Source organism: Petaurus breviceps, unplaced genomic scaffold (genome assembly GCF_028583685.1).
Source record: "Petaurus breviceps papuanus isolate PSGF00001 unplaced genomic scaffold, PetGlider_PUasm1.0 90740, whole genome shotgun sequence".
NCBI lineage: Eukaryota > Metazoa > Chordata > Mammalia > Diprotodontia > Petauridae > Petaurus > Petaurus breviceps.
Window position 1 is genome coordinate 8782907 of NW_027187330.1, and position 16021 is coordinate 8798927.

Sequence of the window (16021 nt, forward strand, 5' to 3'; positions counted from 1 at the left end):
AAAGGTACCACGCGTTCATGAACACATGGCAGCCTGATGAGAGATAGGGCTTCCTCTTCCCCTCCCCTCATCCCCAGCAGTAAGCAACAATCTTCATTGCATAAGAGGTTCCAAGGAAGAGAGAGACAACACCTCTCAAACCTTTTCTGGCTCAAGCTAATTAGAAAACTCTTCTTCACACCACATTAACCCATCAGTCACTTGTGGTCAGAACAAGGCTATCAAGCCTCCATAGGTAGGATAGGTGGCAGTCAGGGAATACTGTAATTGGTCTAAGGACTGGGCCTTCATTGGCTTGTGCCCCCATTACATATAGAAAGCATTTTGTGACCCTTAAGGTGTTGTATCATTATTAAAGACTTTGGGCTTCCCAGATGTCAAGAATATGGTTGAGGAAAGCTACACAAAGCTTCGGGTTGTAGGAGAGTGTCATAGTTCAAGCCAATGACTAACAAGAGTAGTATCCATTCTCTCCCTTTTGCACCAGTCTTTTGCATGCCAGGCAGAAAGGACATTTCCTTAACTTGGTAAAAGAATGTGCTTCCTGAGGTATCCATGGTCATTAAATGCTGTTTATGTTGAGTTCACTTAGCATGCCTGTTTTGGATTCCTTCTGCTCTGCCCTGGCCTCTACCTGTGTTCTTTTGGGTCTAACAGGATGGTACAGAAGCGTTTACATTATCAGCAGATTGCTCTAAAGTTGTGTGGGCTCAGAATCAGCCTATTTACAATTGTTTTGAGCTGGCATGTTCTTAAAATGTGCAAGATCAACCAGCCTTCATGCTGAAACTTGGCTATGGCTACGGTAAAAGGAGTGTTTCCAACTGAGTAGAAGATCTGAATAGAGCAGGCATTTAGAATATCTCTCTTGAGTGGAACTGGTGTGTTAGAAAAATCATAATCAGAGTTTATTAAACATGCTATGGAAGATTTATGTGATCTGTGATAGGTATTCTGAATCCAACTCGTAAACTGTCCCCTAGTGATATGACCGTGGCCTGGCAACAATATCTTGTCCCATTTTGGTAAAGATGGGCCAGTAAGTTTGGAGCAGAAACATTGATCTTTTAGGCAAGATGTTTTAAAGGAGCATGCTGAGAAAGAAGTTCTGTTGAAAAGCTATTGAGGATGTTTGAAAGGCAAGACATACTCAGTATGGAAAGGCAATACTGTAATCACTATAAAAGATTTCTTTCTTTTCAGAGTTTCCAGTTTCTTCATATGCAGAATGAGGGAGTTGGACTAGCTGCTTTCTAACATTCTATGATTAATTCTTGCCATGAAAATCTGCTTAACTACTTGTTGTGTCTAGTTCATGCTTTTGGGAAAGAGGTGGGAGGATCTAGGGAATAAACTCAAGGGAAAAAACAGGGAGAGGGTGTGTTAGAAAGAAGAAAGGAAGGATCAATCCTATCATTCAGAATTTTGCTGAGTTCTAACCTCTTTGGCCTGAATTCAGTTCTGTTCTCACATTCAATTCCTTTCCATTACATTTCTAGGGAAGAGGTTGCATCCAGGAAATCTCTGGGTCCTGTGTTATTATAGAAAGAAGATGTTTTAAAAGAAAGAGGCAGTTTTGCATAGTGGGTAGAGTCCTGCTTCTGAACCGTGCTGGCTGGGTGACCTTGGGCAACAAGTCTCTAACACTCCAAGGTGCTAAGAAGTTGTCAGCCTACATTGGTAGAGAGAGTTTCCTTTGCCTTGGAGTTCCCTCTGCTAATGAAATCACAGGTCTGATAGGTATCTATCAGACTATACTAAAAAATAAAAAGAAGTCAGCATGATATTTGTAAGAAATTTTGGTGTTTGATTGGGTCCCCAGACATATGGCTGCTAGTACTTTAAGAGTTGATTAGAAATGATTAAATAATTAGAAATAGAGGAAGAAACTCTAAGATAGAGGTGGGGAACCTGCTGCGGCCTTCTAGGTGCTCAGGAGCAGCCCTTTGACTTCATGGGGTAGAAGAGACAGGAGCACTTGAAGGGAGTAGGAAAGGCCATATGCAGAAAGTGGTGCTTGAGCTGAATCTCGGAGACTGGCAGAGGTGAGAAGGTAGGGCATTCCAGGCTAGGAGAGAGCAGAGAGACCCACAATAGAATGCTATGAAAACAGAGTCCCTGGATCATGTATATGGAGCTTTTCAAATTTTGGATTATTTATTAACTGTCTTTAGAGGCATAAATTTAGATAAGAGACCCTGAAGAAGATGGAGTAGAAGAGAAAAGTACTTATAACTTGATAAAAAGACAAAAGAACTGCCTATACCCTAAATGTGGTTCATCATCTCTCCTTTCCAGGTCCTGTGAGCTCCATAAGAGCAGGGACTGGTCCTTTTTTCCATTTTGTATCACTGACACTGAGCATGCTATCTAGGTGGTACAGTGGATAAGACACCAAGCCTGGAGTCAGGAAGACCTGAGTTCAAATCCAGCCTTAGACATTTACATAAGATTATAAAGGCAACCAATGACACTGAATTACATTTGTTAAATTTTTAAACACATTCTCAGACCCCAGATATTGGGCTGTATTCTGTTTTGGAAGTCACATACATGTTTGTTCATTATAAACTACTTCATTCAGTTGTGTCTGACTCTTTGTAACCTCCCCCCACCCCACCATGGACCTTAGCATGCCAATGCTGTCCATGGAGTTTTCTTGGCAAAGATACTAGAGTGGTTTGCCATTTGCTTCCCCAGCTTATTTTACAGATAAAGAAACTGAGGCAAATAGGGATTAAATGATTTGCCCACAGTCATACAGCTGAGTGCCTGAGGCTGAATCTGAACTCAGGTCTTCCTGATTCCAGGCCCAGTGTTGTATCTACCATACCACGTAGCTGCCCCTATAATCTACTATTGAAGTTTAAAAGTATAGACGTTATTAGTCAGAATAAATGCTCTGTTAGGTCCCACTGCATGCTAAGCATCATTTTTTTCTATTTATTATCTTTATCACCCCCTCTACTTTTCTCCCTGTTTCTTGTGGGCACGATCTTCTCCTGACCATTATTTTATTAACACTAACCCTACTACTGTTATTCCACCAGTCTTCCTGCCACTGTGATTAAAGTCACTGGGTAAATTCTTCCCCCTGTCGGGGATTTCATTTCTGTTAGCATCTATTCAACCTCAGACTTGGATTTAGGGTTCTTACAGGAAGTCATTTACAAAGCTTCAGCTGACCTAGCCAGTGGGCTGACGGCTGATGAGAGCTCTCTGACACCTCATGTTTTCTGACCCCGTAAATCTGCGGTGCTCGGTGGTGGGAAGGGAGAAAATGTTGGAGGCTTCATCCGCTTCTGGTGATTGAAAGTGACCAAGGCACGCTGCCTGGAAATCGGCTGTCGGAGTGCGGCAGAGGGTGAGAGTTCCCTTTTGACAGCGTCATTGTTTTGATTATGCTCGTGGGACACAGATGTAATTGAAAGGTTTTGCTGGGATGTAGCATCCGAGCAGCCATGTCAAATCCCAGGTGAGAATGCAAGCTGTCAGCTTCTCATCAGAGTCACACAAGCGGAGCCGACAGCGGAACTTGGGCGCACCAGCTCCCACCCGCCGTCTCGCTGCCAGCTCTGCCCAGCGATTTCACCGCTGACCTTTTTCCCTTTGCTGGCTTGTCAAAAAGCCGCAACGTACAGTCTGATGGTAACTCAGGGAGAAAAGAATGAGGCCAGAGCCAGGACCCCAAATTAGATAGAATTAGCCATTTCAAGCATCCATCAGCTAGGATAAATTAATGGACAAGAACATCTGAGGATGTAGGGTGGGCTGGAGGGGAGGGGGGAGACAGAGAAAGGAGGAGAATGATTTGTGTAAGGGGGAAGGGAGGAGCAGAGTATGGGGGGAAATATTCATAGACCCAATGACTAGACACTCTCTATTGTTTGCGTATTGGTAGAATTTCCCCACATTTTTATTACAGTAAAATCTTGATTGATCAGAATGATGAGAAATTTGCTGTTACTTGGGAATGGTGGAGAAAGATCTTTTGATTTCACCTCTTGTTGCAAATCTGTCCAAAATTCAGTAGTGTGAGTTTGGGGCTAGAAAGGACCTGACTTCTTCTAGTTTACTCCCTCTTCGTTTTGTAGATGGGGAAAATATGACTGAGAGATGAAGTGATCATCCAGAACTCCCCCCTTCCCCCCCCCCCAATTAGTGGTGGATCTGAGACACGAGAATCCAGGACTGATCACGGTTCTTGGCTTAATGGGCATTCCTTTCTTTGATAATCCAAGATGTTACAGATCTTCCCTGGGTCGTTTCAAACATGAGTGACTGTTGTCCATGACCAGAAATAATTACAGGTGGAGGAGTTTGGGCTGAATTTATAATGACCTTAGAACATCCCCTCTGAGTTTATTTTATGACTCAGTCTCTGATTTGTGGATTGTCTTTTTTTTTTCCTAAAAGAGGAAAATAGAGAAAATCAAATCTGGTTGCAATCTGTTATTTGAATTAATCCCTTTATTCAATAAATAATTCTTCAGTAACTACCCTGTGCAAGGAGGCAGAATCTCGGGGTTGAAAGATATTCTAAAGATATTCTTGGCCAGTCAATACTGAACCAGAATCCTCTCAGCAATATCCTGGACAAGTGACAATCCAGCCTCTGCTTGATGATTTCCAGTCCTAGTGACCATAATTCTTCTAAAAGAGACTGGTTGTTTAATACAATTCTGAAATTCAGAAAGCTCTGACAATTTCAGTCAATTCTGTTGTTCAGTCATTTTCAGTCATGCCTGACTCTTTGTGATTCTATTTGGGACTTTCTTGGCAAAGATACTGCGTTGATTGCGCACTGGCTGTGCCCTGTGCCTGGAATGCATTCTCTCACCTCCCAGCTTTCTAAAGAAACTCAGCTTAACGGCCACCTTCTACATGAAGCTTTCCTTGATTCTTTGCTTGCTGCCAGAGGCTAACACCCTTCTTCCCTACACTACCCAATTAACTGGTGTTTGTTTTGTATGTTTCTTATAGCTTACATGTCATCTCTTTCAGTAGATTGCAAACTCCTTAAGGACAGGAATTATTTCATTTGTACCCCCAGCAGCTAGCACAGTGACCTAGCACAGTGTCCATAGTAGACACTTATTGATTGCATATAGTAGGTGCTTAATAATTTTTTGTTGAATCGAATTGAAGGGAAAATCCTACAATCAAGGATGTATGTATGGTATACTGCCCAGAGACTGTATAATAGATTACATGGCCCTTGAAATCCCATCTGATCTTATGATTCTAGGATACAATAACTCCTAATGGAAAATTTCTATTCTCCCTAACTTATTAGCTGTTCACCAGATTGAGGTGTGGTCACCCTTTGATTTTATTTACAAATATATGTATATACACATAGAAAAATACATACATACATGCATACATATAATATGGCAGTGTGTGATGGTTCGTAGTTCTGTGTTTTGGCAACACAAGAGTATAGATTTTCTAGGATATTCTCATCCATTGCTGAGTTCCATTATTAAATTAACTGAAAATTCTGTTGTGAGCTTCGAAATGCTCACAGCACCTCTTTTCAGACTAGCCTCATTGCCTGACTCCCAATAAAGTCCGACCAAATTCTCTTTTTTAAATTAGCACTGTGAGGAGCACCAAGTCACTTGGTGATAACTCATTGCTTTTATTGAGCCCTGTAGGAAATAGAGCCACTTGTGAGGGTGCAAACAAGGTATGTTGTATGGAGAGGCAAGTCAGGAAGCCACCACAGCTCAAGAAATGCTTCCTCCATGTGCTATTTTACTTCCTGGTGAACACCTTTTGTGAGTCTCATTTTATCTTCCATACTTTTTTTATTCTGAGGTTTAGGGGGCTGTGGAGAGGGAGCAGAGATGAAATGGAGGAGAGAGCTCCATGGCATGTCCCCTGGTCCAAAATGACATTCAGCCAGTTGTGAATTCATTCAGGTACTACCACCTGAGAGGGATAAGCCTTTTGGTCATCCACAGCATTCCTGTCCATTGAGTTAATCAAAACAACAACCGAATAGATTAGCTTACTGAATGGGAAATTGGAGAGGTATAAAAGGGACAGAGTAAAGAAGGGGAAAGTGTAAATAAAAGAAAAGGAGAATGGGGTTATTTATAGGATGAGAAGCAGCCCATTGTAGCCTTAATTCATAGAGACCTGGGACCAAACACAGGCATGTCATTGAGGCATGCTCTGGCAGTCATGCTCTGGCAGTGTGACCTTGGACTCATCACTGGACTTCTCTGATCCTCAGTTTCCTTAACTGTAAAAGGGGGATAATAGCAGCACCACCTGACAGGACTGTTGTAAACATCAAAAAAGATTCTCTCTCTCTCTCTCTCTCTCTCTCTCTCACACACACACACACACACACACACACACACACACACATACACACACACACACACCCCACACACAGTGTTTTGCCAACTTTAAAGTGCTATATAAATGTTGTTGTTCAGTCATTTCAGTCCTGTCTTACTCTTTGTGACCCCATTTGGGAATTTCATGGCAAAGATATTGGAGTGGTTTGTCATTTGCCTCTCGAGCTCCTTTTATAGAAGCAAACAGCGTTAAGTGACTTTCCCAGAGTCACACAGCTAGTAATTTTCGGAGGCCAGATTTGAACTCAGAAAGATGTCTTCCTGACTTTAGGCTTAGCACTCTATCCACCACACCACCTACCTTCCCGGATAAAAGCTCACCAGGTAGGGTATGTTGTTATTGTTGTTGTTCAGTCCTTTCAATCGTTTCCAACTCTTTGTGACTCTATTTGGGGTTTTCTTGGCAAAGATCCTGTTGTGGCTTGCTATTTCCTTCTCCAGCTCATTTTACAGATGAGGAAACTGAGACAAAAAGGATTAAGTGACTTTCCCAGGGTCATACAGCTAGTTAATGTCTGAGGTTGGATCTGAACTCAGACCTTCCTGACTCCGGGCCCATTGTTCTATCCACTGCATCACCCAACTGCCCAATATGAATGTTAACTATTATGGAAGTGGAATTGATAAGATTTAGTAACTGATTGGCTATGAACAGCTAATGAGGGGAAAGAAGCAAAAGTAGCAGTAGTCAGTCTCAAATAATCAAAACTTTGCTGCTACTTTTGCTTCTTTCCCCTCATTAGATTCAGGCATAGTCCTGACCCATGTGCTCTGCCTTTACCTCTCTGCCCTAACCATTCTTTCTCCCACCCAGATTATTCATCCATTTGCTATTAAAGGTGCTACATTATGGCATCACATTTTTATTTAATGCTCTAATCTGAACAAGCTATTCATTAGACAAGTTCTTACATGACCATCTACATACTGGCTCTCTCAATTCATTTCATTATAGTCCTCTAGATTATGACATGATGGGGAAAATATACTCTCCCTACATAATATGATATTGTTTGGCTACAGAAGTAATGAAATTACTATTAATTAATTTTAAAAATTCTTTTGGCCTAATTTTCTGTAAATCATAGAATCACCAAATTTCAGTTAGAAGGAAACTCAATGGTTATCCTGTTCAACCAGTACTTTTTAAAAAAGTGATAGCAATCATTTATTTACTGTTGTAAGGCTTGCAAAATGTTTCACATGCATTGTCTAATTTGGTTCTCACAACAATCCTATGAAATAGGTACTATTATTATCCTCATTTTGCAGCTAAAGAAATAGGTTCTGACAGGGCAGCTAGGTGGCGCAGTGAGTAAAGCGCTGGCCCTGGAGTCAGAAAGACCTGAGTTCAGTACCAGCCTCAGACACTTAACACACACACACACAAAAAAAACTAGCTGTGTAACCTTGGACAAGTTACTTAACCCCAATTGCCCTCCAAAAGGCAAAAAAAAAAAGAAATAGGTTCTGAAAAGTTATAGTGACTAGCCCAGGGTCACTCAACTGGTAAATGACTGAGGCAAAATTTAAACACAGGTCTTCTTGATTCCAAGTCCATTGCTCTGTCCACTGCACCAATATTGCCGCCTTATTAACACAAATCGAACATAAACTTGGATAATCCAGTCTTATCCCATGCATCAGTCAATAAATCAGCCATTGTTCATTGAGCCTACTATGTCACTAGGGATACGATGACAAAAATAAGCCAGTCCCTGCATGTCTGCTCTGCAACCAGATTACAGATTCACCAGGCTTTGAAAGCAAAATGACATTCATCCTGACCAGCTTCTAAGACCTTCATCCTTTCTAGGGTTCCCATACCCTTTCCTCTGTGCTCAGAATCTCTCCTTCACACCTGGTCTCTGCTAAGCCCTTCCACCGTGGAGACTTTATACTTCTACAAAGACTTTTTTACTGTCACCCTGTATCTTTCCTGACAAGTTCAAACTAGATCGAGTGTCCTGTTATAGTACAAGACTTAACATAGCCTATTACCAAAGAAAACTCAAATTCAACCTGAGTAGGAGGTAATCTCTCACTCCAGTTATCCACAGTAGTTTCCAATTTGGAATCCTAAGATGGAAGCCAGGTCTCTTCTCATGGTCTGTAGATTATTTCCAAAACAATAATGTTATCCTCTGTTATCTGGAGTTTTTTGAATAATGTGCTGAGCTTGACCTACTAACAGATTTTGTCAGTAATTGTTTGCCTAAGTCCCTTTCAACCTTACAACAGCCACACCCCCCATATAAGAAAGCTTTGAACATGGGAGAGAAGTCAGTTATAAAGCCAGCAGAACTGCAGTGACAGATGGATTTTTTTTTGGTTCAGGGTACCTTTGGTACAGGTACACTTGAGGTGATCAAGAGAATGTCAATAACACAATCGCATTAGTCCAGTGCCATTTCCACAGTAAAATGCCTGGAAAGAATATGTTCCTGCCAATGACTCTCAGTGTTCCACAATCAGGCCTTACAGGACTACACACACAAAGTCCTGATTGTCCAGTCTTAACAATGGAATTAATCAGCATGATACTGGGTTCTCTATTTATAAAAATAAGGGAACAATTTGGGATCTGTCACTCTATAGAGGTTCCTTCACCAGCAATTTAACCACTCCCAAGCTGTGGTTGTCACTGACTCACAAAAAAAATTTCATTCATTTTTAAACGTATTATTATTATTATTATTTAAAAGTCTATTTATTATTTAAAAGCCTCTTATTTACACATCCCAGATCCCAGAGTTAGTTACAGATAATATCTACAAAAGAGGAATTGAACTGATCAAAAGCAGCACATGTATTCTATGTAAGTCAATGTTAGCAAGAAAGTTACTTGTATGAGTCAGGATGATAAAGGGGAAAGAAAGCTGTATTTGGAACCACATGGACTTGGGGTTGATCCCCAGCTTTGCAACTTACTATCTATGTGACCTTGGATATGTCCCTTAACTTCTGTGACCTCAGTTTCCTCATCTATAAAATTGGATGTGGGTTGGCCTGGACAGCCCCTAAGGGTCCTTTCTTCACAAAACATAATCCTATAAGCTTAAATGTGGTCTTAAGGGACAAAAGTATTGGAATAGCTGCAACTATATCTCTTTCAGAGAATGTCTTTAAAATTGTCCATATGCTGATCACATGCTTACATTCCAATGATCTTTCTCCATATATTGTAGGCGTGCATTGACATGTAAGATCTACTTGTCCAACCCTAACCTATCTCCTGCCCTCCAGGCTCACATCTCCAACTGCCGATTGGACATCTTGAATTATATGTCCCATAGATATCTTAAGTTCAACATGTCCAAAACTGAACTCATTAAAGGAGAGACTGATGATAGGAAATAAAATATAGTTAATGAATAGAGCAGGTTTTAGGAGAGGAAATGAGAACAAAGCCTTAGCAAGACTTATTCATCTGAAATAGGAGAGAAGGAATAAAAGATGGAGGAATAAACAGAGAGGTTTTAAGGGGTAAGGGAAGGAGAAAGCCATCACAATAGGTTCCGTTAATCATTTTTTATAAATTAGATGAGCTCTTCTGTCAAGAGAAAATGGGATGTGGGCACAGCTTGGAGACAGTTCTTGGCAAATTTCTGGGGTTGCTATGGGAGTCTGTACATATAACTAGTCTTGACCTCAGCAGATTGCCCTGTGTAAATGTGTTTTCTTTCTACCCAGAGTTCATTGCTCAGTTTGGACTGTGGGCAAAATGCCCACAAAATGCCACAGAGCAGCTCGAATTCTCCATGATACCCTCAGGTGGGGGGAGAGGTGAAATGAAACAGGCTACAAGCTTGTGAATGTATAGCATATTCCTCACACAGGAGCTCCACACAGGAACTCCCCAGCTTCTAGACACCATTGCAGAATCTTCTCCAAACAATAGCTCATATAAACTCACAGTATTGTATTCACTAGTCAGCCAGAGGACACACTTAGTTCATAGTAAAGGCATTGAATGAAATAGTATAACATGACAAGAGGGCACTTCTCCTCTTACCTCCCATAACAAACTTTTCTCATAAATACACACACCCTCAGTGGAATGAGGCTTATACATATTGGGAATATATGTAGCACATTCAGTAATCACGTATAGCCATGGTTTACACATAAAGGCGCAACTTGTGCGTGCAGTGTTAAAAAAAAACTGTCCATGCTTTCTAGTGATGTTGTCCTGACAGCTCTCTACTAAGCATGCTTCCTACTGGGTGTCTCTTGGCTGTCCCCTAGTGGGTATCACATTTTCTTTCTAACTGGTCTTCTGCTACCTTACTGTCTTCAGCACCACCTAAAATTATGTTCACCATCCACTCAAGATGCTATGGTTATTAAGCCTCTATCCTGCAAGGCAGGACTATAGTTCTTTCTGCCAACAGCTACAAACTATTTCCTCTCTGCCAAGTTGTACCAGAAAAGGTAATAGATAGCCAGGTTCAGATCACACATACTCTTTGAAATCCTCCCTCTGATACTGCTTCCTCTAACTCCTAAAGTTCAACTTTCATCTGAGTTGAAGTCAGAAACCCATTTTAGTTCTTAATTCTTATCATACCACACCCCTCCCCAGCCCCACCCCAAGCTGGGGTAAGTAAACCTTGGTTTAATAATAAATTTTCCCCATATCCTATACTCAGGACTCCTAATCAGAGAAGAAAACAATTCCTCACAAATTCCTAGATAACTTGGGCCTAAAATTGGCTAGCTGAAGTCGTTATGACTATAAATCATTCTCCTTGGTATGAATATACATATGTATATATATATACACATACATACACACACACATATATATACATGCACACATGTTCCAAGCAAAGGTATTTAATGAAGTTGTTCAGTCATTTCAGCTGTGTCCTATTCTTAGCTGACCCCATTTAGGGTTTTCTTGGCAAAAATACTGGAGTTTACTATTTCCTTCTCCAATTCATTTTACAGATGAGGAATTGAGGCAAACTGGAATAAGTGATTTGCCCAGGGTCACACAGCTAGTGAGTGTCTGAGACCATATTTGAACTTAGGGAGATGAGTTTTCCTGATTTCAAGCCCAGTACTCTCTCCATTGTGCCACCTAGCTGTCCCTGTTTACAAATAGGTAAATATAAAATAAACACAAGTTAGTCATAAGGGGTAGGGTTTGCTGGGACTGAAGCAATAAGACGTGTGAGAATTAAGAAATTAAGGTGACATTTGAACTCAGCCTTGGAGGAAACTTGGGTTCAAAGGAATGGAGGTGAGGAGGGAGAACATTCCAGGCATGGGCACAGAATTCCATCCACTGAGCTACCCAGCTAGCTGCCCATTTAATGAAGTAGTGTACTGTAACTGTGGCATATCTGACCGATGACCTTCACTTAAGTTTTACTGACACCTTTTAATTGTGTGAGTTGTTGACTCATTGAGCCTTCTCTTGCAATAAATAAAACTGTCAAGTAAAGTCAGACAAATAGAGACCCAATCAGATAGTATATGCACATTCTTCACCAATAGATCCCTACTTCTCCAAGGAAAGGAAGGAGGAGCATTTTGTTAGCTCTTTTCTGGCTTTAAGATTTATATAGTGTTACATATATAGTGTTCAGTTTTGGTTTAATGTTCTCTTTGTTTATATTGTTGTAGTCATTGTGTATATTGGTTTCCTGGTTGTTAGCTTTACTCTGCATCAATTTGTACAAGTCTTCCTACATTTCTCTGAATTCCTCATTCATTGTTGCTTATAATGCAGTAGTCATCCATTACTCTGATACGCCACAAATTGTTCAGCTGTTCAGGGCAATTGATTTAATGGTACTGTGAAGAATCTTGGTTCTATCACCTTAGTCATAAATGAACATGATAGGAGAGACCTCTATCCTCTGATCAAGTGACTGATATAACTGGTCAGGGAGGGCATTTTTTTGTTTTTTAGCTCGCCAAAAAGAAGGAAATAATCCACCCTAAACCAAATTTCGGGATTAGAGTTTCAAATTCCTTAAGCCAAGAAACTCTCAATTGGAAAAGCCACTTCCTGCTTCATTTACCCCTTTGTTCTTGAGAATTTATGTGGGATTTAAAGTATTAGAACCTTACCCTTGCCTACACCTCCCAACAAAAATAAGGGAGTAGAAGTTCGGCAACAGGATAAAACACAACTCCCATGAGCCCCATAGAAACCAGAGATCATTACTGATAAAAGGACCGGCAGCAGCAGAACAAGAGGGTTCACTGTTCACAATATTGCATCCAAACAGTATATGCTGCCTAGCCCGGACCCTTGCAGAAACAGACACTTTTTTTAAAATGCCTTTTGCTAATGGCACTAAGGCCAGATTTCAGTCCAAGATTCCCACAGAGTTACACCGGATGAGGATTTGGCCCAGTGTGAAGATACTGACTCAAGGACAACAGCTGCTAATTAGAAATCCTGGGGACTAGTTTGAGGGGAGGAATGCCTTGCAAGGCAAAGTCAGATAGAAAATGGAGCCCAATCATTTCTCATGTGTCCCTTTGAATTTTTGTCTTTGCAGAGTCCTTCCAAGTGGTGGTTCGAGGCAATGGCTTCTATCATGCGCGGAATATCGACCAAGTTCTGTGCAGCTTTAAGATCAATGACACCGTCACCATTAGTAAGTAGCCATTTAGCTGCCTCTGAGTCACATCAGCATAAATACCATAGAAAGAGCATTGAATGTGAGTCAGGACACCTGGGGTTCTTACACAGTAGCATCTTGCTGTTTGTTCTGGTACTGCCAGCAAACTAACCATTCTTAGCTCGAGGATCCTATAAAAATATAAGAACAGGCAGAGATGGGCTCTCAGGACACAGTTTGCCAATCCCTGGGTTAGAGGATCTCTTGAATTCCTTTTCCTCTCTAAGAGTCTACAAGTCTAACAGTTTAGAAATGTGAGCTCATTCATTCTTACTGTATCTCAGAGATAAATAGGAGAACGAGATTATCTAGCACCATTTTCAGATGGAAAAATCACACTATATTGGAGAGAGTTGTTGTGAGTACTGTAAAAAGATGCACAACTTTAGATATCCTCAAACTATTATTCTCTAATCATCTTAGAGACTATGGGACAGGTCTATGATTTCATCCCTGTATAAGACTCTCAGTTCTCCCTCCACCCTGTATGGAATTTTCATCCCTGTATGGAACACTCCCTCCACGAAGGCAGAGTATTTTACAGTAATTTTCAGTGTTACAGAGATACCTGGAACTGAGAGAGGGTTAAGTGATATCTCTGCTGATCACACAGCTAGTACATGTCAGAGGCTAGCCTTGAGCCCAGGTCTTTCTGACCCCAAAGTCAGCTCTCTCTCCATTAGACAACACGACCTCTAACTAGAGAATACATTACTTAGCTAATTCCCCATACCCTTTGTTGGGCCCTGTTTCAATTGTCCTACTTATAAATCTTGTCGATGGCTTTGGATCATTAAATAAATCGTCTCCTAGGATTCATTGGTGCCCAGCTGTTTTTTCTGAACTTTAGAGATTGGTACAGTCATGATACTTGATGAACTAAAGAAAAAAATCCGTGTAGAACAGGGTTTTCAACCTGTATCCCTTGGCTCTCAGGAAACCTTACTGCACCTTCTGTTCATTATGAAAGTCAGTAGCTTCTGTAGTTAACATGCATATACATTAAGAAACAAAATAAAGAGACTGATTTTGACAGAATGATACCAGATATTTCCAGTGCTCCTTGATGAGTTTCTTGTAACCCCCTGGGGACATGAGTACCCCAAGTTGGGAATCTCTGCTCTAGAACATACCCTTTTCTTTCTATCTGTGTTTGTTTTTAGTTTTCAACATTCACTTCTATAAGATTTTGAGTTCTAAATTTTCTCTCCCTCCCTCTCCTGCTCCCTCCTCAAGACAGCGTCTCCCCCCCTTTCCAAGAAGGCATGTCCCCTTTTCTTTTCTTCCATGTCCTCCATTGCCCCACTTGATTGTAAGCTTCCAGGGGGCAGGGACTGTTTCCTTTTTGTCTCCTCAGCACCTAGAAGAGTGCCTGGCACACAGAAGTACTCGTTACAATGAACTGATATCTAGAAGATTTCCCACAGGGATTTTTAAGTCCACAAAGCTGCTTCTCTGTCCTTTCTCAACACTTTGGACTTTAGGACCTAGTGATTCCACAGAGAAGAGGTCACAACTGTTGTCCAGACTATGTAGGTTCAACTCAGGACAGGAGCAATCCCAAAGTTCTGTTCTAAGCTGGCTGCCCAATCGATGGGCTGTGAAACAAGGGTCTGGCTCCCGGCCAGTTCCCAGGAATTCATCAAAGGAGGCACTACAGCAAAAAGCATGAATTGGCCCCTCTGGAATCCAGTCAGAGGAGCCAAGGATGGCATCAGACACAGAGACCAAGATTTTTCTGTCCCCAGGCAGGACCTGCTTCTAAAAGAAGTTTTACCCACTTGGCAAGGGAAGGTGGATCTCTGCCTCACAGTTCTTCTCTGATCTAGTACTGAACAAGAGGGGTCCGTTTTCAGAACGGTCACTCTGACCCCTTTCTCCATCGCAGACTTCACCATAGAGAGAAAATAAGACTGCATTCTGAGTCATTACTTCTCTCCCAGGTCTGTCTGGTTTAAATATCTATAAATCGTTAGTCACCATTGGGGGCCTGAGTCTATTCCAATTGCATTTGTACATTTCCCAGAAAAGTGTGTTTATCCTGGAGGAAGGGAGGGCATAGGCTGCCAGGCCTGGCCTCTATTTGCATGTCACCATTCCTCTGTCCAAGTGCATTTCCTACATAGCAGCATGTGTTTGGGGAAAAGCATCCCCTCATATACACAACATGGACAATACTTCTTTCCTTGAATGCCAGCCCAAACTTCCTATTGACTGAGGCCAGCTTGGTCCAGAATAGTGTCCAGATCATTATTTTTAGAATTGCTTTCAATTATCTACGATCTCCCCTTTGTTTTGTCTCTTCCCTAAGATCCCATGTAACTGGGGCAGTGTTATTTATACCTATCCACATGGCACCTTCTTCTAAGAAGAAATAGAAATGAGGAAAGGGGAAACAGTATGTCCCAAGCCTCCGCTAGGTCTGAACAGAAGATATTTGGAAGTTATGTAGTCAATGTAACCAGAGTATGCTTTGGTCATCTACACTGGTCACTTCTGGTGACACCTTCCACTAGCTATCTTGTCCAGTCTCAGAGTAATGGACAATTAGCGTTGAAAGAAACCTTCAGGGTCTAGTCCAGCCTCTCCCTGAGTGCAGGGATCTCCCATAGCAATCCTTATCATTCAGCCTCCACGGACTGGCTATTTTACTGGAGATTTGCAAGTTAGCTCAGTTGGTCAGAGCATGCCATTAATAATGCCAGTGTCAGGGGTTTGTTCCCCATATTGGCCACAGATCAAGCTTTAAGACAAGGTGGCATAATGAATAGAGAACCCCAGACTTGGAAAGAAGAAAAGTCTTGACATTAGCTTCAGGAAAGTAAACTCCATAAACTCAAACAGACTCCATCATTGACGGACTTTTATTGTTAAAGGGCTGACATTTCTGAGGACCCATGGTGTTTGGTAAGATCAGGAGTTAGAAGGAGCACACCTGGATTACTAACTGGGTCGGTGTAATGTAATACCAAGCAAAGGCAACTTCCCAGGTTCAAAATACCA

The 16021-nt window shown here is 41.4% G+C and overlaps 1 protein-coding gene and 1 long non-coding RNA gene across 2 annotated transcripts in view; one reads left to right on the forward strand and one right to left on the reverse strand.

The window, feature by feature from the left end:
• The window catches only part of LOC138145592 (uncharacterized), a 91174-nt gene that overhangs the window by 34816 nt on the left and 40337 nt on the right, over positions 1–16021 (reverse strand). The gene's annotated exons all lie outside the window — the stretch shown is intronic.
• Positions 1–16021, forward strand: part of ANTXRL (ANTXR like) — a 91354-nt gene that overhangs the window by 31513 nt on the left and 43820 nt on the right. The window contains exon 10 of the mRNA XM_069067262.1: positions 12896–12994. Within this exon, the coding sequence (XP_068923363.1) occupies positions 12896–12994 (99 nt within the window). The remainder of the gene's footprint in view (positions 1–12895; positions 12995–16021) is intronic.